A 25,363-nucleotide genomic window follows, 5' to 3' on the forward strand; every position below is an offset into this window, starting at 1 on the left:
AGTTCACGAAAACTGCCGATGAAAAGAAGGCCATCTTTAAACGTTGTCGACTAAGCGATTAAAACCAATCCTAAATATTCGGTGCTGCAAAGGAGCTTTCGTCCCTCCTATAATACAACGCTAAAAGTAGGAAATTATCATAAGTATCAATTTTAACAAATAATTAATTTGAATGCAATATTTTCATCTGGCTAAGGATTATACTACTCTGTAAACAATTGTATTATTTTAATGAGAAGGTAAATGTTCGACTATAAAATATTTTTATTGAAAATATGTGATAGTTGAAAAAATGCTCTGTGTTTCGAAAATTTCTGTTCTATCGAACGTGAAAAACTTCTATTTTCACGTTCTTTCTATTCCACGCGTGCCCAAGTATAAGAAATCGAATTCGAAATCTGTAGTAGTGGTGAATTTTGAATCGTTGGTACCTTTCTTCTTTTTCATCTCAGAGATCTCTTTGAAGTTGAGAATATTTTGAAGTAAACGATGCAAAATTTGTGGTAGTTTATACAAAGAATATTGCTCTTAAGTATGAAACGTATCTATATTACTCCGCCTTGCCACTTCGCTTTATAATTAGTTCAATTAAATGCATTTAATTTTCAATACGTCGTCAAACACTGCAGTCGAGTAACAGTAAAATTCGGCGCGTAAAATAACTTTTCTCCGTTTACTTTTGTTACAGAAACAAGACAATATGTACGAGAAAAACAAATACGGCACACGTATTTGTTTTCCTCGATGTATTCGATCTACAAATACAGATCAAGATCGGTGATTCCGGTTTTGAATCCCAATCGCTAACGTGTACCTGAATATTATTTTATGCTCGAGAAACTATACATATTAAATGACATAAATAATATTAAATTATTTTATTTTCTTTATTTTTCGATGTTATGATCGCGTTATTTGTTAATTAACTTATCTTTACAGATTTAATTCGCTAAATAGAGCGACATCTCGCGTTTATACGATAAACGAAAATTAGAAAGTATGTTGCCACTTTTACTGATTCTTCAAACTTTTATAAATTATAATAAATAAATAAAAATTAAATATTACAATTATTAAGCTTAAAAAAATTTATGAATTTTCTGTGAATTTTATTACTTTTATTATAAAATAAAGTTTTGGTATTTTGGGAAAAAAAAAATTTAGAATGGTTGGCAACACTAATGCGTATGTAATGGTTACTACATGTGATTGTAGTGTTTACTGTAGATGAATTTTTTTGTTTTCAATAGTAATAAGGTAAATCTAATATCTTTGAATTTAATATTCTTGTTTTGTTTATATTACAAATAATAAAGTTTTCAATATACTCGACTACCGAAATCCAAATACTAAAAGTATTTTAGTTATAATACTTTTTGGTGAGAAGTCACAAATTATTCATTAATTTTATTACATATTTTATCATTTGTTGATATCCACTGACATATAACAAGATTTAGATGAGATTCTAGCTCCGAATGAGGGGACGGGAACCCCCCAAAATTGTACACCCCTGTGCCTTCAAATAATGCCTAATTCTGAGCCAGATTTAACATTAAAATATGATAAACACTATACAAAGATATAATTAATATATACAATAAATATTCTGAATGAATTTCTGATAAAAATTATTGTTATTTTCAAATTTATTTTTTTCAGAAATAGATTATAATAAACACATTCGTTGGACAAGTTGCCACATGGTAAGATATTGGGATATTGTCCAACAGGCAATTGGGTTCCGACCTCCTCTATGTCCATAATTTGTTTATTGGGCATTGTTTTTCATTTCTTTATCTGTGCCAATCATATCTCTTGTGGATTATGTTAATAATGGGTTTGTCTGGCCTTGTGGCTTTACTGTATACATAAAACTGGCTTTACTGTAGAGCCTTGTGGTTTAGGGATCTCTACAATTATAATGCTATTAAATACTTCTGAAAAATTTTGAAGAAGTGAGAAAAGCAATTGACATTAGACAGATTCTTTAACTCCCACAAACGGAAAAAACTGTGTTGATGTCTTGCATTAACTAATCAACAATTGATAAATGTATCAAAGAAAACAATCGCTCGAATTAAACGAGCTTTAGTCTAAGACGGTGCTCTACCGCCTTTCTCGTGCACGACACACTTAAGTTCTTCCAGGTATTCCGTAGGCTGCAAGTAAAACTATATAAAAAATATAGGAGTTACAAGGTATACCAAACAAATATTTATTTCTTATTATTTTACTTATGATAATATAAAAATATTTGAAAGTAGTTTATAATTGATATTCTTAGTTTTTGAAACATGCACATCATACTTTCACATGCTACTAGATAAATGAAAGAAAAACAGACATTTTTGGCCACTTTAGTGGACCTCCTTGGGTTTCAAAACTTTTTTTACAGTGTGTTGGATGAAAGAACTTTTTACTGACAAACTTTTTACAAAAATTCAGACAAACAAATATTCTGCACTTCGATGATGGTATATAAATTAAAATTTAAAAAATTTTTAAAACAAATTTTGAAAATTAAAATGTAAAATATATTTAAAAATTTAAGACTACAACATATTTTTAAACAACGAAAACAAAATTCAATTCATAGCAAGCAATGTTTGTCATACTTGTGGTAGATTTAATATTTAGGAGTTATCTTATTTCTTATTTTGATTTTTTAACAATCCAGAAATTATCCTGACAAAGTATCAAGCAGGGAACTTCTGATCTAAGGTTACAGGACAGAGACATTGTCTACTTGTCACTTCACAAAAATCCAGATAACAAACAGTTCTAACATACGATTCACCAAATTTACGCATGCACAGATTTTTGTAAAATACAATTCTTACTGTTTAAGAAGAGTTTGTGAGTAAACATTAATCTTTTTTTTTTTTTGTCTGAAGACTTCTAGGGCTTCTGATACATTATTTGGTTCATTTTCATTTTTAATTGTTTATTAGAATTACATAAATTTCAGGAACAACTTTGCTATATCTGTTAATTTTTTTTTTCTGAGCATATTTACTGCATATTATTGAGCATATTATAAATTTACTGCAATATTTCAAAAAATATTGCAGTAAATTTTCTCTAAGTAGTTCACAAATCACTGGACATTCTCCTTCTCAGCTACTTTGCTGGATTGTTTTTTTTTTCTTTTTATTTTTCTTCCTGTTTGTAACTTTTTTCTTAAGTGTATAATTGTGTTCAAAGTTATTCTTTGGAATAATAAAGTCTGTTTAGTTTGAAGTATTTGAATTAAAAAAAAAAGTTAAATTGCAAATACAGTGGGTGATCAGTTAATGAACACTTACGTGAAAGATTTTTATGTTCAGACAATGAACACCTCACAGAACAAACACAAGAAGTAACGTGAAATAATGAATACCGATTGGTCTTTTCTTGTTTTCAGGCAACAATTCAAAACTTTTTGGAGCGCGGGAGACGTCGACATTAATGCTCAGCCCAGTATATACTAATTGGATAGTATTCCTCCGAACTTTGAAACTCTCCTTTGTAATTCCTGCCTTTTATTTTTCTGACAGAAACAGTTCTTTTATAGTATTTGCAAGACTGTCGGGCAGGCACTCGTTAAGTTTTACATTGGTTTTTATTTTCAAAAGATGAGAGTATAATAGCAAAGGTAGAGAGTGGGCAGACGACGTTGCTAGGCAGTATGGCTTATACAGGTCTACAGTAGGCCGCAGTTCAATCTTATCTAAGATAAATACTGTATAATCAAGAAGACTCAAGCAGCTTAAGGAGAAATAAAGAACATTGAAGAGCTCATAATGGAACCCAAAACTAATCTAATGACAGAAGAACACCAAGAACTCTTGAATGAAGAACACACCAAGAAACTTGGCGAGATATGTTTTCTTGTGAAAAAGAGGATTAATGCCGATATCTGCTATTAATGATCTTTTGAAGAAGTAGAAGGATGTCAGAACGACAGTCTTAGAATGGCATCCAAACCGAGTTGAGGTTAATAGGCCTAGGGATCTCTACAATTATAATGCTATTAAATACTTATGAAAAATCCCAAAGAAGTGAGAAAAGCAATTGACATTAGACAGATTCTTTAACCCCCACAAACAGAAAAAACACGACTAATAAAAATGAAAAACTGTGTATATATGTATTTTTATGATTACATGTAAATAAACGTTATAAGAAAGTAAATTCTGCAATCGGAGCGAAAGCTTACACAGCAAGTAGCATTGGAACACAGGTACAGAAAGCTTGTGCACAAATTAATACTTCGATACCAAAGCACGGCTCAAGGCCTACCACAAAGGTAAGAAAGACTGGATAAGGACAAGATCATCCCAATCACATATAATCCATATGTCCGAAAGCTATATGGCGAGATAGCGAAAAAGAAACACGTACGCATCGCCTACAGAAGATGCGCGACATTATTTAACATCTTGACCAATGAAAAGGATGAACCGAATAGAGATAAGCTGGCCAGAGTCTACACCATTCCACTTATGGATAGCAGATGGGACAGAAAATACTTAAACACCTAAAAAGTAAAATGTAAAATTAGAATTAATCTAAATTGGATAAAAGGGCACGCGGGTACTCAAGGTAACGAGAGGGCGGATCTTTTGGCTCGCTTGGCTCCGAATTGGACAAATAACTATAATTATAGTTACACTCCCATAACTTGGTTAAAAAAGAATATCAAGGAATTCATCTGGCAAAGGGTGGCAGAAGAGATGGGATGAAGGCACGACTGGAAGGATAACACACGAATACATTCCAGACGTCAAGCAACATAATAAATTCGGACATTTAATACCCAACTTCAACATAACTCAACTGTTGACGGGACATGGGAACTTTCGGAATTACCTCAGGAGGTTTATTAAAAAGACAGATGGTTTGTGCCAATGCCCTCTGCAAGAAGCAGACACGCCACAACATATCATTTATCTTTGTCCAAACTTTAAGAACCAAAGGAAAATTCTGAGAGAAAAGGTAAATGATGAAGGTGAACTTTGGCCATGCGAACTGAAGAAGTTTATTAATAACAAGAAAATATATGCAGCCTTTAAAGAGTTCGCAAAAAGTATCAACATCCTAAACTGAATTCTCCTACTTAGTGGTAATAACAATATAGTCAGTCGATTTACGTTGCGCTTGCGAAAGTTTGGTATTAACTACGTTAATAGCCTTTAGTTGTACATATGTAAATAGTCACGCCTTGTTCACTCCACGCGCTTAAATATGTATCTCAACAATCTCTATGTTCCTCGTTCTATTGTTATGTAGTATTACCTAGTACTGTAAATATGATGTAAACGCCATGGGACTCCATGGACCACAACTATCTTTTATTCTTTCCTATCCCCCTTCCCTTTCACCTACTCCTTAACTGTTCAACCTTTCCTCCTTTTTTCCTCTTCTTGTTTCTGGGCTATACCTATGAGTGAGGCCCATAAATAAATTTTTAAATTCTAAATTTCTATACGTGGGCTCCACCAAACGATCTCTTGAGATTAGACTTAAAGAGCATGCCACGGATATTCAGAGGCAACGAAACACGACAGCACTGGCAACATACACATCCAATCCTGATGTTCACCCTGAATTAGGTAAAGCCAGAATTATCCACACTGCACGGCACCCACAACATATCAGATGGCTGGAGGCAGCCACCATATACCTAGCCAGCCTTAAAGAAAATCAGTGCATTAATTATAAGGATGAGATTACGCTTTCACTAGCGTGGCAGGCCCTTATGAATGATAGTTTGTTAGCCGAGTTGGTCAACTAATGCGCATGCGTCAGTATTATGTAAACGGGAAACGTGAATTCAAACATAATTTCGACGAATTTAAAGTGATTCGAATGGCAGTTCCAATGAAATTCGTATTACCTGAGGAAGAACCGACGTTTGTAGTTCGAAAACGTTTGTATACACCTATTTGTGTTACAAGTTTGGACGAAGAGGGATTATACACCAGTAAAAGGTTAAGAGGTAGCTATTGTTATAAGTATATATTTTTTTATTTTTGGGGGTCTCCAGAACAAATTAATCATATTCCCATAAAAACCTACAGTAAATTGATAATCGGTTAATGAACAATTCAGATGGTGAACAAAGTCTTGGAATGGATTATGTTCATTAACCGATCACCCACTGTATTAATAAACTTAATTAAATATTGTCAGTAATAAAAGATTTAATTTAGAGAAAATAATTTCTGTTATCTTCTCTGTCTATCTTCTATATAATGCTTTGAAATTATATTAGTACAAAAGAATGAATTGTAATGTTAATATATTGATTAATCATTTATAAAAAACAAAGTTATAACAACATTTTTGGGTTATTATAATTTATATATATATATATTTTCTTATAGTTTTAATAATGGGAAATGTCAGTTCAAGTTCGGGAATCGATGTGTCAGGTCCCCTTGGAAATGCCACCATCTACGAAATGCCTAGAAAAGACGCCGTTCCGTCAGAATGTCCCATGCACAATGCTCAAAAACAGAATGTCAACTTAGAAATGACAAGGAAGGATAAAAATGATGACATAATACCTAGTGAATGTCCCATGCATAAATCTAATCAAGATAAAATTGCAAACGAATGTCCCATAAAAACAAATGAAGAAATTAATCCTGAAAATATGGTTAGTATTTTGTTTTTAATTTTTATATATGTTACTGTGAAAGACTGAAATTAGAGAATGTCGATATTCTCCGGTGAATGTCGACACATACAAAATATGTCAGTGAAAGACCGAATATTTCGTTATATTATTATACATTTGAATAATTGCTGCTGTATGTCGACAAGCACAGATAAGCTTTGGTGGAGGTCGAAACAACACCCGAGAAGCCGACGTCGACAGAGAGGCGACAGTCTGTCGCCAAATCCTTTGTGGGTGGCCGGAGGCAGGAAAAGGTCATGCCTCTTTTCCTGGCAACAGTTTGGTGGAAACCACCCACTTTGTCACTGGATGGCGTTTTTATTCTTTTGATCCCGTGAGGTGGGGATCGGTTTGTTAGCTTTATACCTATAATCAGTTCATAATTTGTAAAGAAAAGTTATGTTCCATAGATGAGATTTCTTCTCAAGAAATATTGCTGAGAGAAGCAGCTGCAGCTAATTCAAAAAGTGCAGGGCAAGGCTATATATGCTGTCATTGCAAAAAGAAGTATTCCACGAATAAATGCAGTTGTAAAAAGCAAGGGACTCTTGTGCAATTCAAAGTGCCATAACAGTTTAAGTTGTTGCAATAAATAAGGTTGTATAACGTTAATCACATAATTTATGTGTAAGTTTATTATTGGTATTATTTTTCTTTAATGATTAAGAATGTACTGTTTGTTTTAGGTTCAACAGTTTATTTACATGTGCTGTTACTTAAGCTTTCTCCTATTTTGACATATTAAAAAGTTGTGTTTTTGTCTTAACGTAATAAAAATATTTTTCTTCAACATTCACCATCAGTGCATGCTGAATTTTGACATTTGCCGGTGTAAGTGAGAAATAATGATATTTAGCAAATATTTCATACATACACGAAACGACTGTGTGAATGCTGACATTCACCAGATATCGGTCATTCACAGTAATATATATATATATAATGGAAAAGTTTTGAGAATAAAATAAAAACTATCTCTTTCATCTTTCATCTTTCATCTGTGTCAGATGCCTCCACCTAACCAACAACCGGCTGCCGACCAGCCTTTCGAACTGTCGACGGCACGACAGCTTTCTACCATTCCCAAAGCCGGAACGGATAACGAAACGTGGGTCTATCCTTCGCAGCAAATGTTTTGGAATGCCATGCTTAGGAAAGGTTGGAACTGGAAAGAAGCAAATCTTCAACAAGAAGACGTGGCACACATTATTCGTATTCATAATGTTAACAACGAAGTAGCGTGGCAAGAAGTTTTAAAATGGGAAGCACTCCATGCAAAGTAAGTTTTCAGTTATTTCTCAATAATATGCAAGTCATTAAATTGTTTAATTAAGAATTTCTATCAAACTCAACTGCTTATGATTATAAAATATTAGAATTCCTTAAATACCAGCAACTTCACTATTAAAATATCAACAAACATTTTCTGGTGTTTTCAACATCTTTTGGGTCCTTTTTGAACAAATCCTGTGATATACAAACACTACTACTTGTTCAAATCTATGAAATTTGTAATTTCACATTGAATTGTTATAAAAGTTAAAACATTACTTCAAGTAGAACAGTTCAATACACTTGTTCTAAAATTTAAACTTTTGAATTCCAACACGTTCTAAAGAATCTGCCACAATTTATGCTTCTTTCTTATTATGCTTTTTCATTGTGTGATTTTCATGCATTGGAAAGGTCCTCCACATTTCTCTGATTAATTTGTTCCCCTTTTTGACTGATTTATAAATTTCTATTTTACTTATCATACAAAAGTTTACAACTTTCTGTATGGGTTTTTTCTAGGGTTTCTCGTTTCTCAGTCTTTTGCTTGTCTCAACCTCCAAAATCATATTAATAATGCTGTGTAAGATATATATATTAAAAATTACCTTTGAATTACGTAGAAATTTTCACAAATAGAAAAAATTTATTAAAGTTTGCTGGAAACTGCATACAACAAAAAAAAATGCTTTGAATTGAGTTGAAAATTTAAAATAATGAACTTGAATCAAACTTCTAAATTAAAAGGGAATTTTCGGTTTAAAATAAAACAGTACAAAATATTATTGTAAATTTTTATAATAAGATTTTAAAAAGCGAAGATGATCGATACTCCCGTCACTCAATCTGATTCTTATTTTAGTAACGAAAAGTCCTGCTACCGAGAATGCCCTTTCCAATTCAATTGATATGAGTGGAATCTTGTTTAATACATTTAAGAGAAGACAGACGTTATGTGTTTTTTCACCCGTAGCCTGGAAGATTTCTATTTCATTTTCGAGATGCATTACAATATTTCTTTTGTCATCTAGTATTCGTGATTTGTCTACCTCGGCTGCTTTAATAGTGGCATCGAGCTTATATTCCAATAATTCGGCAATTCATTTGGCTTTAATAATTAGGTTTATGAAGAAAAACGTCATACTTGCAGATTTCATACTCATTTGTATCCTTGCCCAATTTGCACCACTTGGTGTTATGCAGTTATTGAAGCTACTGGGCATGGTTAAAAATTAAGACAGTGTAAGCACAATTATTCCAGATCCTTTACTTGTCAGAACCTATAAAAGTAAAGAATTTTCAGTCCTGTCACAAATAAGCTATGTATTGATTATTGACTATTTGTGACATGCCATAATGAGGAAAAATTAAAAAAAACTTAACCACTTTTCTTGATGCTTTTTTCACTGCCTTTCTATTCGTTACAAATTACTGCTGTCTATTTATTATAGCTTCTATAACATAATTTGACCTTAAAACAGTCAGTAGAAATGCAATGAGAAAAAAAACAATCAGAATCTAACTGCAACAAACTAAAAGAGGGAGAGAAAACTCCAAAATGAAATTAATAGGATTATTCCAGCTTATTATTCATTGGTTAAGTTCTTGAGGTTTGACTGTACACATCAGTTCAAGATAGCTGGGTTGTTTTTCCAAATTTTATATATTAAAAATTCTTCTACATACTTGAGTTTAGTCAACAATTGATAGGAAATTAATTATTCTTGTAGTAATCAAAGTGGGAGAAACTATTTTATAAGACCAGTTTGTTACTTCACCAATTTATTGTTTTTTGCATTTTATTGTATTTAAATTTTTTCTTAAATGATTAAATTTAAATCAATTTTTGATAATTAACTAATAAAAGTGGAATTATTTTGGCTGTTAAAATGTAGAATGTTTCTTTTTGTATGTACTCGAAAGATTTTCCGAGGTAAACTTGTTATGTCCAGTTTTTTTTATTTTTACTGTAAATTTCGGTATGACTTTTTATATAGAAATTTTAGGTGTAAATATTTGGATAACTAGTCTTATAAAAGAAATCATCAGACACTGACTTTGACCTTTCATGTTGGAGATGTACATTTCAAATTTGGGTCAGATTCAGACTACTTGTTTACCAACTCTGCCCACTGCTATTGTTGATCTTATTTAAGAATAAAATCAAATCAGGTTTCTTCTTCCATAATATGAAAGCCCTATATTCCCTCAAGCAAGCATAATATAAAAACCTATATTCCCTCAAGCAAAAGTCATACACACCACGTACTGCATGGACCACCTCAGATGGCTTGAGGCGATATACATATGCTTAAACACCTTTAAGAACAATAATTGTATTAACTACAAAGAGGAAATGGCTCTATCGACGGCCTGGCAGGCCTTATTCGATAAAACTTTAAAATAACACAGCACCGTTAACGTGCAAGTCCGCAATGACGCTATCGGTTCGCACGAGAGACTATTCCAGAAGATATTCCGTAACATCTTTAAATTCAATTGGAAATACATTCGAATAGGAAGTTCAGAAGTGCCCGAAGAAGAGCCATAACGGTTCTAAATGTTTGCAACTGCTTTATTATTTGGTTGGAAGAAGCACACCGGTAAAAGGCAGAGAGGTATGTGTATTATAAAGTACTTCGGTGTAGAAATTTCTATAATTTAATTAATATAAAAGCATTATCACCATATCTAGTGTATACATATGTATGTTCTATTGGAAGATTGGAATCACATTACTTTCCAGAGTTCTTAACACTAATTCTTACAATGTACCAGACAGAGAGCTTCTTGAGGGGCCTTCCCTTTCCTGTATAAGTGTTTCACTCTTGTGTGCAAAAGAAAAGGAAGGATAAAACAAAGTTCGTAAATTCTAAAATATCAATGGTATTCTTGATGTTAGCAAACAAAATTCATAACTTACAAAAGCAGGACTGAAGTGTACAGGGAGCTGGCTGCGAGTCCAATCTCCAATTTTTGGCAAGAGATCCTTTGATGAGTGGGTTTTTCTAGAAGATGCATCACTCACGAAGGAAATGTCATCAAAGAGAAAATCTTAAAAACTTTTTCATTATATTTGTCATTTCAACTTAAATGATTTTTTCTCTTGAACAAATATTAAATAATTACTACTACTACTTCGCTGCCTTTGTCCCTTTGCAGGGGTAGGTCTCCTGGATCTTGCGTTGCCACTTTCCTCTATCTAAAGCGTCCCCTTTCTCCAGTCCTACTATTTTCATATCCTCCTCCACCACATCAACCCATCGCTTTCTCTGTCTTCCTCTACTTCTCTTCCCCTCTACTCTCAGGTCAAAAGCCCTCCTTGCCATATCATCCTCTCCTCTTCTCAGCATATGTCCGACCCACCTCAATCGAGATTTAGTTATCCTGTCCAAAATACATTCAACCCCCAGTTCTCTCCTGATCTCTTCACTTCTCCTTCTCTCTCTGAGCGAAATACCGGACAACCATCTCAGCATTCGCATCTCGGTCCTCGCCAACATCAACTCCTCTGTCTTTCGGAGGGTCCACGTTTCCGATCCATACAAAAGGACCGGTCTTATTATTGCCTCATAAATTTTGATTTTTAATTTCCTTGGCATCTTGGCATCACAAAGTACCCCTGCCAGTTCTCGCCATTTTAACCACCCCTTACTGATTCTACTTTTCACCTCCACGGTGCATCCTCCGTTTTCATCTATCATCACTCCCAGGTACTTAACCTTAGCCTTTTGCGTGATGTCAAGACCGTTTCTATCCGTTAACTTCAGATTTATCTTCTGATTTTTAACACTGGCCAAAACCTCTGTTTTGTTAATGTTTAATTTCATTCCTCCATTCTCCAGACATTTCTGCCAATCCCCCAACCTTTGTTGCAACTCTTCTTCACTGTTCGCTATCAGCATTATGTCGTCAGCATAAAGTAACTCCCACAGCCCCTGTCCACCAATGGTTTTACTCAACTCATCCATTACCGTTATAAACAGTAGAGGACTCAAAGCTGATCCTTGGTGTAACCCCACTCCAACTTCAAATTCTTCTGATCTACCCTTAGGTGTTCTGATAGCAGTCCGTGCCCCTTTATACATTTCCTCTACCAGCCGAACTAGTTTTTCAGGCACTCCTTTCCTTCTTAAGCACCAGAACACCACCTCTCTAGGTACTCTATCATAGGCCTTTTCTAGATCCAAACAAGCATAGAACACTCCCTGGTTTCCCTCTAGCCTCTTCTCTTGTATCTGCCTTGCTATAAATATTGCATCGATGGCACTCCTTCCCTTCATAAATCCAAACTGTCTTTCATCTATCTCCACCTTTCCTCTCAGTCTGCTTTCCACCACCTTCTCCAACACCTTAAAGGCGTGTTCTAACAGCTTAATCCCTCTGTAGTTGCTGCACTGTAGTGGATCTCCCCGTTGCTTATAGATCGGCACCATATCACTTCTCTTCCACCCCTCCGGTATCTTCTCAGACATCCATACTCTTTTCATTATGTTAAATAACCATTCTTTCCCTTCCGGCGCCAGAGCCTTAAGCATTTCCACTACCACTCCAGATGGTCCAGCCGCTTTACCGGTTTTTCATAGACTCCACCGCCCGATTAACTTCTGCCCGTGTAATATCCTCCACCGGACTAAGGTTTTCTTCTACGTTTATCAGGACACCTCTCTCATTTTCCTCATTTAACAGGTTTTGGAAGTATTCTTTCCATCTGTGGAGTATCCTTTCCGCCTGTATTAACAGCTCTCCGTTCTCACCCTTTAGCGCATTTATTTCTAATATATCCCTTCTAGCACTCGCTCTGTTTCTTGCTATTTTATATATAGTCTTCTCTCCTTCCTTGGTCTCAAGCTTTTCATACCACTTTTTCCACTCTCTTTCTTTAGCAATTCTCACTGCTCTTTTGACTGTTCTGTTACACTCCTTATATCTTTCTCTATCTTCTTGATTGTCTCCTTTCTGCCATACCCTAAATGCTTCCTTTTTCTTTCTTACTGCTTCTTTGACCTCCTCATTCCACCACCATGTCTCTCGCCAGAGCCGTTTCCCTTCTCTTGTTTTTCCACAAATCTGCTCCGCGGCTCCCTTCACAATATTCACGAAATCGTCCCATTCCTCATTCACTCCTGCCTCCCCATTCAGCTTCCTATCTTTCATCCTTTCCAGTACTTCTCGTTGGAACTTATTAACATTCTCCCCTTTCATTTCCCATATCTTCAATCGAGCCCGGCACTTTTTGTTTTCTCTTGGAGGTCTATCTTGTACCATTATGTCCATTACCAAGAGCCTATGCTGTCTCACAGCCGCCTCTCCTACTATGACCTTACAGTCCTGTACTAGCCTGCTATCCTTTTTTGACATTAAGAAGTAATCAATTTGGCTACAATTTCCTCCACTCTTGAAAGTAATCAGGTGTTCTACTTTCTTTAGGAACCAAGTGTTCATAATTTTAAGATCAAACGCTGTTGCTATTTCAATGATCTTTTCCCCTGCTTCATTTCTCTCTCCAAACCCTTTACCACCATGAACCTCTTCTGACCCCTCAGCGGTCTTTCCCACGTGGCCATTTAAGTCTCCTCCCAAAATCAGCATATCCTCACTTCTTACATTTCGCAGAACCTCTTCGAGACTTTCTTCAAAATCCCTCTTTTCCTCCTCAGAGCATCCCACCTGTGGTGTATATCCCGACACCACATTCACTATCATCTTTCCTATCACCATTTTAATTCTCATTAATCTTTCACTCTTCCTGTCTACCTCTATCACTTTCTTTTTATACTCCTCATCCAATATTATTCCCACACCATTCCTTCCACTCTCTCCAGTGAAGAACAACTTAAATCCTTCTCCCATCTCTCTTGTACCACTGCCCTTCCATCTAGTCTCCTGAACACATAGAACCTTCACCCTTCTCCTCATCATTACATCAATCAATTCTCTTCCTTTCCCTGTCAAACTCCCTACGTTCCATGTTCCCACTCTCAATTGAGTCCTTCTCTCTTGACCTTCCCTTCTCTTTCTTTTAGTTTTCCGTTGCCGCTGCATATCCTCCGGTCTTTGACCATCATTTATTGGGATAACCCCAAATGCAGAGGAAGCGGGATCTCCATCTTTCTTTTTGTCGTAGGCTGATGGATTCGCCCACGGGATACTTTGGGCTGTATCCTGCCTCATCGCAAGATCCTTATTCATTATTTCTTGAAGCCGAAAAATTTTCCAGCCGGATGCCCTTCCTGACGCCAACCTCTTTTAATCGCCTTTTACGATACGCAGAGGATACGGTTGCTGTATTCTAATCCCCGAGCAACAGGGGCAAAATATTAAATAATTAAATTGCCTAAAATACAAAAATGCTACCTCAAGTTTTCACAGAATTATAAATTTCACAGATTTGAACATCTAGTTAGTTAGTGTTGAAATATCACAGGATTTGTTCAAAAAGGATCCAAAGTCATCAGAAAATGTTCATTGATATTTTAATAGTCAAATTGCTAGTATTTAAAGTCTGTGAATATATTTAAGAATTTCTATACTTATTTAACATTTTAAATGTGTAGTCGCATTCAGTTAATGGCTTTTAAATATTTCAAACATTCTTAATGATTGTAAAAAATCTTTAAAGAAATGAATTGACAATTTGTAAAGTTACTCATTCAGTTTTAATGGATCAGATAGAGAAATGAGTTGTTGATAATTATTCTTGGTATTAAATTGTTCGAAACATAACTCTGTGTACATTTTTAAAACAGTTTTTATAAGAAACAATTATAAACTATATTATAATTATCAAAACTTTATTTTTCACATTTAACTTCCAACTTGACGTCAAATAAGTCAATCATATGTAAATGGACTTCTGTCGGACTATTTATAAGCTAGAAATTATTAGAGTTTAGTTAGAAGTAGATGGATTCTTAGCATTTGATAACTGTAATAATTAGAATTAATTTTAATGACAGTAATTTGACTCTACTGTAGAATTGCAGGATCTTTGTCACTAGATATACATGTAATTTGGAATTAACTAACTACCATGTAATGTTTAAGTAAACTTTAAATGACCAAGAAGAAATCTAGAAGTATTTAGTAACTTGATTTTCTTTTAATAATGATGTTACATTTAAAGAACTATATTAGTATTTTATTTACATTTAAATGATTATAATTAAATTTATTGTAATTGTTATAATATTCACAAGATGACAACTTGCCTATCTGTGATTCAAATTGTATAATACTTTAATTGATTAATTAAGATGTGTCCAGAAATTTTTAGTTTTCAAAATACAAATATATTTTTCCTAAACATTATTAATAGAGATGGTCCTAAATTTTGAACAATTAATTGAGTAAATTTGTTTTAATCTATCGTCTAATATAGCTTTCTTTTGGGAAAAAGTTCTTATCTTACGTAACGGGCATCCGTTACTATTACCCAAAGCTTTCTAAGTAATTTGATTGTAAATAATTTATCAGTAGAGGTATAAATATTTTGAAGGCCTTACGTAAGCCATTCCGTATCTGATTTTAATAATTAATTCCAAAATTTTCAGATTACACAATATATTTTACCAGTTAATAAAGAAAAGTTATTTTAACAAGCAATAAATTTTATACTGTAGATAAGTTTATTTTGGATTATTAACAAATAAAACAGTTTTTATGATAATTGCTAATTTATTCCTTTTAATATATTGGGTTGTTCGGAAAGTAATTTCGTGTTTTTATTACTAGAGGATTTAGATATATTTTTACCAACCAATTTTATTTTAAACCACATTTTCATTATACAGTAGAGCATCGATTATCCGACCCCCAATCAAACGTCACGTCGGTTAACCGACCGCGTTCTAGTCGGAAAATTCAAGTGTACGATAGTGATGTGGTGTTACAATATTTGGCTATGTCTTGGCTACTTTAATATTATTTTTGTTAAATGTTTGCATGTTTTAGCTGGTAACATTGGCTCAACCGTGAAAGGGAGGCCAGTATTTAAACCAGACTTAATTTTCAATTTTTTTCTTTATTTTTGTATTTATTTTGTGCAAAATAAAGAAATAATTTTTAACAATACAATAGTGACAATTATTATTTTTAAAAAATTTTGTTAGGCTTAACATCGATGAAAATTCAATGCGAAGTAGGTTAATAGCAATACACTAATATACTAATTACATGGGATATACTAATATACTATACTAATATTGTATTTTTTCATACTTTCGGTTATTCGTTTTGTCAGTTATCCGACCAACCCCAGTCCCCAATTGAGTCAGATAACCGATGCTCTACTGTATACTTTGACAGCTGACATTTTAAGGCTTATTTGTAAAAAATTTTGTTCGATTCTATACAATTGTTTTTTTTTTTTTTCGGAGACCCATCAAATATGGAAAATCAAAAGCATCATTTTTGGCATATTTTGCTTTTTTAAAACTAAAAAATCAAAATGCCGTTCAAACAAGAAAAAAATTGTGGTGCATGTTTGGAGAAGACGTGTTGAGAGAAAGACAGTGCCAAAACTTGTTTACAAAATTGCGTTCTGGCAATTTTAATATAGAAGATACACCATATTCCGGACGGCCATTTGAAGCCAACGAAAACAAAATAAAGGTACCGATGGAAGCGATCTGCCGTATAACAACACGCAAAACCACTAAGAGATTAAATCTGTTAAATTGAACCGTTTATTATTACTTAAAACGAATTGGTTTCGTTTCAAAGCTCGACATATGGGTTCCACACATTATTAACGAGAGATGCTCTCTATGGTTAGATTTTAAAGAAATTTGTTTTTGAGCTTTTACCAGACAATTTAACAATTGATTCGAAAGTGTACTGCCATGGAGTAAACAAATTGAGTAATATCGTCAAACAGAAAAGGCCAGAATTGATCGACGAACAAAGTGTAGCGTTTTACCACGATAATGCCAAATTTCACACAAGTTCGGAAACTGTTATAGCTTAGATGGGATGCGTTATCGCACCGACCGTATTTGCCAGATCGGGCATGCTCGGATTATTACTTGTTCCGGTCTATACAAATTTTTTTAACTAAGACATTTACTTGAAATGACAATGTCAAAAATCACTCGGATCAGTTTTTTTGTAAACGACGATCTAAATTTTTATGAATGTGAAATCGTGCTACTACCAGAAACAATGACAACAGGTATTTGACGAAAATGGTCAATATATAATTTAATAAAATATTTATTTATTATAAGAATATTGCAATTATTTTTCTATGGAAAAAACGAAATTACTTTCCGAACAACCCAATATACATTTCCCACTACGTTGTAAAACTTTATTATGGAGTTAAAACTCAGTTTATGTAATTCAGTAGTGCTGATAAATTACATATTTAACAAATGATGGTAGCTTTAACCCAAATGACATGTTTTGTAATATTGAATAGAGATGACATCAAAAAGCAAAATTTAATTTTTGAGTTCTAATATTATCAATATTAGAACTCAAAAGATCAAGATCCCATCGTGCTTTTTTTGGGATTTTTGAGATCATTTTTTGTAAACGTCAAACACGCAATACATTTTTGACTTCAAAATATAAAATAAACGGCAAATATATTTAAAAGAACGATTTTCAAATCAAATTTAATTTTGCTATTTTTATTAATCCTACATGTGTAAAAAGATGTAATTAAAACATAAGATTCTAAAAATAAATGATTAAATTTTCTGATTTAAGTTATTTTGTTTTTATGTTTGGATTGAATGTTAATTTTTTTACAACAGAGAATGTTGTAATCCGAAGCTGAAAAGGTTTGGCGGGAAGGCTCAAGAATATTCTCCCAGAGCTCGCATAAGGAGTTTCCTCGGGTTTGTAAAAATCTAAATACTTTTACTTATTTTTACCGTTACCGGAATGATTTGGATCAAATTACAATCAATTACTATGACCAAAGTTAAACAAAGTAGGAAACTATTTGTATATTTTTTTAATAGTGCTTATTGTTTTATAATAAAAAGTGAATTATAGAATGTAGGTTTTTTTTTCAAATATTAAACAAACAGCCAGTTCCTTTTATGGTTGGATACAAGTAAATGCAATTTGGCAGTAGATCAGCCTCCATGTAATCATTTCTTGTTAAATATAATAATTGTAAATAAATTAATTTAATTTAATTAACTTTAGAATATTTTGGAAGAGAAAATTGGCCCAGAGTGGGACTTGAACCCACAATTCCTGCTAACCATGCAGGCATGTTGCCAGTTATGCTATAAAGACATCTGTCTGATCTTCACCTCTAGACTACATAAATAATCAGCTAGTTTACGTGTATCAAAACACTACAGAAACTGGAATCATAAATAATAATTTCTTTATGCTTCAAACTCTACTTCCAGCAGATAGCTTCTTTGTCATACAAACGTTTTCTGCCTTTTAAGAGGCCCTCTTCGGGTATAAGAACAAAATCGTAATAGCTCGAATTTAAAACATTGAATAAATTTTGACCAGTAAGAGATCATTGGAGACGGTTGAACTTCTACACAGTGAAAAAACTTTTTAAAAAAGCCAATGACCAATACCATTTGATTCAAGATCAAAATGTTCCAAAATTTGATTTAGGTTCAAAACATGCAAACAAAAAAAACTACACACTCCGAACCAATATATGGTGTGATAACGTCAAAAAATTTTGAAAAACATCGAAAAAACAAGCATTTTCAAACCCCTTCTGGGCTCTGCTTCGGTTCGAAAATGTGTTTTTTTTTTATGTTGTATATTGGTTTCGAGTGTGTAGTTAAGTTACTGTGGTATGGCGAGTTATTTAACACGTGTAAACATTTTAAATAATAACAGTTTAAGGTTAAAGTTAGATTGCATCAAAAAGGCTGTCCATCACTAAAATATTTCTTTGTAGCCAGTCCTCATCTACATAGCATATATTCTGAAAAAAGCCTGCTAAGCATTAGGAAGGCTTAACTTGTCCTTATTATTAATGCACCCTCCATTTTGCTTGTTTGCAAACTTCCAAGGCTTAATATGTTTTAAGTTTCGATCTATCAAAAGTCCTGGTTTCATCCCAGCCAGGTGACATACCAGGTTCACTGGAAAATTGGGCCAAACCAGTTATGTAGTTTTTCTCAGTGTTGTAAGAATGTTCTTTTACTCTACATATTAGTTATCTTCACATATATCCAATATAGGCCAGTTGGGCTTTAAATCTGGTATCCATTGAAGGGACTTTGTATACCCCAGGCGATCGCTATTTGCTAATTATGTCCCTATGAATGGTAAGAAAACATGAAAAAGTCCATATTTACATAGTTTTTAATTGCTATTCTGTGTATTTAAATGTAATAAAGGAAGATTAAGTTGGCTCTTATTAGCTAAGTTAATTTTCTAAACAAATTAATATAACTGTCATTACAATAAAATGGAGCCAGATCTAGCAGTCACTTATCATTTTAAGAACTAATATCTCTTCTATTAGCCTAGTAGTTTATTAATAAATTCTACAGAGGAAGCAATGTCTTTTTATGACTGTTATAAGAATGTAAGTCTGACTTGTATGTAAAATTTTATTATGTTTTTAATATTTAAAGCCTATAAATGGCAGGTCTGTAGTACGAGATCAAGTGATCGTTAATACATAAAATATGTTGTTCGTGATTCTTTGTTTACTGCAGAATTCAATTTTATAACATTATTTTTCTCGTTTGGAAATTTTCCTTGTTATTATTAACACTTCCTATGGAAGAAATATCAAAATTTGGTTCAGCATAGAGAAAAATTTTGTGAACCAAAGTCCAATAAATTTCTGTGATGTTAATCTTACTTTCTTGTTTTAACAAGTTTGTGTCTGTGTGTAAATTTTTGAGGCAGTGTGTTAGTGAAGTCTCTTCTATGTAGCTTACAGAATTGAGTTTGTCCTCAAAATTTGATGGACCAATTTTGATAAAACTATGCCATTTTCCATTAACTGTAATGAGGAATCCAAAAATGTAATAAAAACTAGGGATCCATGATTTTGTTCTGTGTATGCCTGATGGAAAATGGTTTCCAAGAACAAAACAATTGACAGCAACTAAATTTAAGAATTGCTTGTCTGTGCCCAGCAGATGTGAGGATTGCCTCTCCATGGTCAACAAGTATAAAGATTATCTTCTTGTGTAGTAATCAACTGTTTTTCTAAATAAATAACGACTAACCCGTCACAAAGCTATACATCCACAAGAGCCGAATTATCGGGCTAGAGTTGGCTATAATAAATAAATAATTAATAAGACAATTTGGCACTAGAGCTTGGCGTTAGGTGCCATCTCTTACTAAACTTAATAATTATAATTAAATTAAATAAATAATTTTAATAATTTGGAACTGGAGGAAAAGAAATTGGCCTGAAGCGGGACTCGAACCCACAACTTCTGCTATCCGTGCAGACACGTTACCACTTACGCTACCCGGACCTTCAGTTCGATCGCCTCCTCCAGTATATATAAGCTAACACGACGACCATCGACGGTCATTACAATGCCGGCCGGGGACACATCAAGTGCCCATGTCCTCCCAAGGCACTCAACCGGCAAGCTCTAGTGCCAAATTGTCTTATTAATTATTTATTTATTATAGCCAACTCTAGCCTGATAATTCGGCTCTTGTGGATGTACAACTGTTTTTCTTCAATCACATGCTCACATCCCCACACATCTTTTACATATATATTCAAACACATGTCAGTGCTCAGGTTACAGAGCAAAAGGTAACTTGTATGTACTAACACTAACTTAAAAATTCCTAATTTTAAAAATGCAATGCTCTACCTCAATTCTGTTGTGATACAACAAAGTTCTGCAGTCTCACTAGTACATTTTATATAATTTTTGAATTTCTCTGTTTGCATTATTAGTTTTAGATGGCTCTTTATTATTATTTTTAATGATTCGAGTTCAAATTTAATAATTTCTTAATAATATCCATATCGGTAAAGGTGCCCGTCGGGACAGATATCAATTGATTTACGTCATTAGTGATAATTGGCATAGCAGCTCTGTTACACTCCTCGTTTCATTCTCGGATAAAACGTCTGATGAAAGGGACAAGTTACTTTAATTATTATGATTATTTTGGCCTCTCTGAAATGCATTTATCTTTTATGTTGCAAAAATTTTAACACTTCATCTACTACTTTATTAGGACACAAAGTTCAAGAGAATTCGTTCTGTAGGATGCAATTGAACAGGCAAATCATCATAAAGCAAAGATTTTTTAGTACAAATAGGTTTTTTAATTAGTGATTATGTTTTAAATCCAAAAGAAAATGTTAAATGGAAATAGCCATTGCATGATTTCCTTGTAGAAATATTCTCTAACTAGAGATATTTTACACATTACGTGCACAACAGAGATCCATTTCAAAATACATCTGTTTTCATCTCTTATACATACAAATTTCTTTATTGTAGTCAAATTTATTATTAATCATCGTTAACTATACAAAGTTGCTTTACTTTTTGAAAATATATATTGGTTGCATTACTTACAAATGAACTGGTTGGATACTTTAGACACAACTGGTAGAAATTAGAGAATGAAGCATGCTCTTTCTTTTACAAAATAACAGTAATTGTGTCAGTCTCAATACATTATTATTATTATTATTATTATTATTATTATTATTATTATATTCAATCAACATTATAAACAACTAGTTCAATTCTATAACAGTAATGACAAGTAATATTATTGGGCTGCAATTTGAAAAAATTGTAGACCTATAAATTCCCACTGTCATCCATCTCTCTGTCTGTCTTCCTTAATCTTGAGAATGGTGTTAAACAAAAGTCAAGACCAGATACGAAAAGCCTAGGTACAGTACATCAAGCCTCAATTGACTGTATACAAACTTCTGGTCTAGACTGGAAGTCACATGAATTCAATTCAAAAATTGTTACATAGATGAATGGCTTGATTCTGTTATCGGCAAAAGTATGACGTACAGTAGACCCCCCTATAACACGGATTCGTATAACACGGCGGAAAAATTGCGATTGTGATCGTATAACACGCTAAAAGAGGCTTGTATAACACGGTAAAAGAACGAGACAGATTGTTGTGGCCGACTTGTGTCTCGACGGGAATGGTCAAATCTGGACCAATAGTGGTCGAGTAGCGGTCCTACTCGAGAGCTACCGGCATAGCGAGGACCCGATCGGATGACCGTTGTCCAGCGGCAGGCGTATATACGGACAGTTTAAGTGGGAAAGTCGAGTTTTCTTGTGGAAAAAAAACATTTATTATTCAACGGCCATAAAAATTGTTGTCACGTAGTGCCTTAAGCCTGATTACTAAAGAAAGTTATTTTAAATATAACAAGTAAGTTAATTGCTTTGGGCTGTGAACGGCTCATGTATTTGTAAAATCTAAGTGACTCGTACAACACAGAACATATATCTACTGCGTTATAGGGGGGTCTACTGTATAAGGGTAAAACACTACATATTTGAGATTGAGAACATATATTTTAAATTGAATAAATTAAGAATACGATTAAAAATTGCAGCCTGGCATTGTGACAATAAATAATTGCTTGTTTAATTTAGTAATAAATTTTCAATTGAGTACAACTTAAACAGTAGACTTTTAATAATTATACAAAGTCACATAGAAAATTGATATGTTTAATAGAAATAAAATATATTTGAGATCTAAATTTTACATCATTTAATTATTCAGTTAAATGAACACACACAAATTATGTAGCAGGTGTTTTCAATTTTAAAGTTTATAGAAAAAGAAATTGATAATCTTACTAAGATTCTGTATTAATTCTGTAGTTTTATATCGGATAACGTAGACGCATTAAATATATTCAAAGTTTTGAGGATAAAACCATCTTCCGAAGTTAATTTGAAAAAACAAAACAAAGTTTTTAATGGTTTCAATAATTTAATTAGCACAGAATAGCCTCTTCTGAAATTGAAATGGAATAGCAATTAAATATAGAGTGTCTGCATGTTAATTTAAATTTGACTTTATATTTTATTAATAAATAATTATCTTAGTAATGTAAAATGTTTTAAAAGATGCTGCAAACATTCTCTTCTAAATCTCATCTCAAAAAAGTGCTCATTTAAACTTGAAAATTTAAATGCATTTGCCAAATGTTTTTGGAATGTTGTTTTGGTGTAAAGATATTCGATTCAAATTAAAATTTTAAAATATTTCTGTAACATAAAATTGTTTGTTATTGAAATTTATACATATTTATAAGAGCGTAGGAACTTTCTTATACGGTAATATCAAACACTTCTCTAAGATACGTAATAAAAATATTGTTTGTAAATTTTTCAAGTTTTAAGCATTTTATAATCGTGTATAGTGGATTCATTTATTTTAAAATGATTGTATTTGTTAATCCTATATATACTGAGTGGCTACAATATTAGATACGTTTTCTGCACAGACAGTGTAGGATTATGGATAGAGGTATAAAAACTATCAGTAATCAGCTATCAACACAGTAATCGAGTTATTGGATGCCCATCCAGGAACTTGATTACTGATTGTTGTTATAGTATACAAATCCTTGGTGCTAGATATACTGGTTCCAGTTTCACAGTAATGGTAACTCTTTTGGGCTGTTCACACACACAACTTTATCAAGAGGTTACCGAGAACGGTACAACAAACAAAATATAGCCGGTCGGATGCAGTTTTACGGGCAAAAACAGCTTGTTGACGAGAAAGGTAGCGAGACGACGACAAGAATTGTATGACAAAACGAGACTCCTGTCGTACAAATAACAACCAGTACAACGGTGGTGTGCAGAACCACATCTCCAAATGCATAACTCTTCTATGTTTGTCTTGGCTAGACTGTATTGGCAGACATTTGTGTTTATCTTTTCCATTAGAAAAGATAAACGCAACTCCAGTGGGTTTGCAGCCGGCGATAACGGACAGTTGAAAAGTGGAAAAAATGCCTCTCTTGCATTATGCTGATGGCCATATCAGAATTTGGTACAAATAGCATAATTCTATTGATTCATTCTGTGTGGTGTCACCAGCATAAACTGTTAGTGACAGCATATTAGTTCCATACTATTATGTTTATTATACTATATTGTTTTTTAGCATGTCCAATACAGTATCATTTGAATGCCAAATCACATCATATTTTGTTGACAGGTGTATGCCATCATGACTTCAGTATCTCTCAACATTGCATCATGTCACAATGCAGATACTGTTGTAGAATAATTTCAAAGAACACAACATAAGAGTTCGGACTTAAATTTGATCGAACATCTGCGTGATGAGATAGTACAATCAATTCACAATATGCCTGCAGCAACTGGACCAAGGTTTCTATAGAATACGTCCAACACTTCGTCAAAGGTATGCCCAGACAAATTCGGGACATCCTACAAGATTGCTTTAGTACCGTAGGACAAATCTAATAAAGTAGCCGCTCGGTGTAGACTAGCTTAAACAAATATTTTAGTTTTACTATTCCGTTACAGATACGAGCTACCTTTCGACCGTCACGATTGGATAGTAGACAGGTGCGGTAAAGAGGTGAGGTACGTGATCGACTACTACGACGGCGGCGAAGTCGACCCAAACAGCGGACAGTTCGCCATACTGGACGTCCGACCCGCACTGGATTCCTTCGAGGCACTGTGGGACAGGATGAAGGTGGCCTGGTGGCGTTGGACGACGAAAGCGGAAGACTCTTGAGAGCGACAACAAATTTCGATGCCACGGCATAGAAATTAGAATCTATTTTGTTAGAATCTATTATATCAGTTGACGACGTAGCAATAATCTTTATATAATTTATTACAAAAATTATGTAAATTAATAAGAAAATACAAGTGAATATGAATTGGTACTTAAACAATTGCAATGTAGTTAGTGTTTTAATTTATTCAGAATAAATATTATACAGTTAATATAATACCATTTAGAAACATTCCTTCTAATTCATAAGAAATGATTTTAAGCAATTTATGCAATTAAAAGAGTAATTTATTGCTCTCTTAATTGCATAAATTATGCAGTTACTTTTACACATATCAAAGTATTGGTTTATAAAACCAAGTAGTTCCTATTTTTAAGTTTGACAAAAAGCTAAGTCACATTACTATCTATAGAAATTGTTCTGTTCCCTATGAATGTTGCCTTGATATTGCCTGTCAACAGTACTTGCAAATTATTATTCTGTAACACCAATAGACTGCTATGTGACTTAGTTTGTTGTATTAGTATTTGGCATTTAGTTATTTATCTTTGAATATATCTTATTCTAAATTATTTTCTAAAATTGAATGTTTATCTTTTTTTTTTTCACATTTAAGTACCGTATATGCTGGCACGTAAGTCGATCTCAGTTAAAGCCTCCGTATGACATTCGAGAGTTTGACAATTTAAAATTATCATCACATTATT

At 33.3% G+C, this 25,363-nt stretch overlaps 1 protein-coding gene across 2 annotated transcripts; it reads left to right on the forward strand.

Moving 5' to 3' along the window:
- The first annotated feature begins 1,182 nt into the window (after positions 1-1,182).
- Positions 1,183-24,815, forward strand: Cchl (Cytochrome c heme lyase). 2 transcript variants are annotated; one of them, XM_067289117.1, is made up of 5 exons: positions 1,183-1,257; positions 6,372-6,646; positions 7,675-7,946; positions 17,701-17,784; positions 24,436-24,815. In XM_067289117.1, exons 2-5 carry the CDS (start codon positions 6,380-6,382, stop codon positions 24,650-24,652), a joined length of 840 nt encoding a protein of 279 aa, XP_067145218.1. In that variant the 5' UTR covers positions 1,183-1,257; positions 6,372-6,379; the 3' UTR covers positions 24,653-24,815. The 2 variants fall into 2 exon arrangements, with proteins under 2 accessions (XP_067145218.1, XP_067145219.1); XM_067289118.1 differs by lacking the exon at positions 1,183-1,257 and adding an exon at positions 1,680-1,706.
- Positions 24,816-25,363: the final 548 nt, after the last annotated feature.

This window comes from Centruroides vittatus, unplaced genomic scaffold (assembly GCF_030686945.1).
Source record: "Centruroides vittatus isolate TY-2023 unplaced genomic scaffold, ASM3068694v2 contig_134, whole genome shotgun sequence".
NCBI classification, from domain to species: Eukaryota; Metazoa; Arthropoda; class Arachnida; order Scorpiones; family Buthidae; genus Centruroides; species Centruroides vittatus.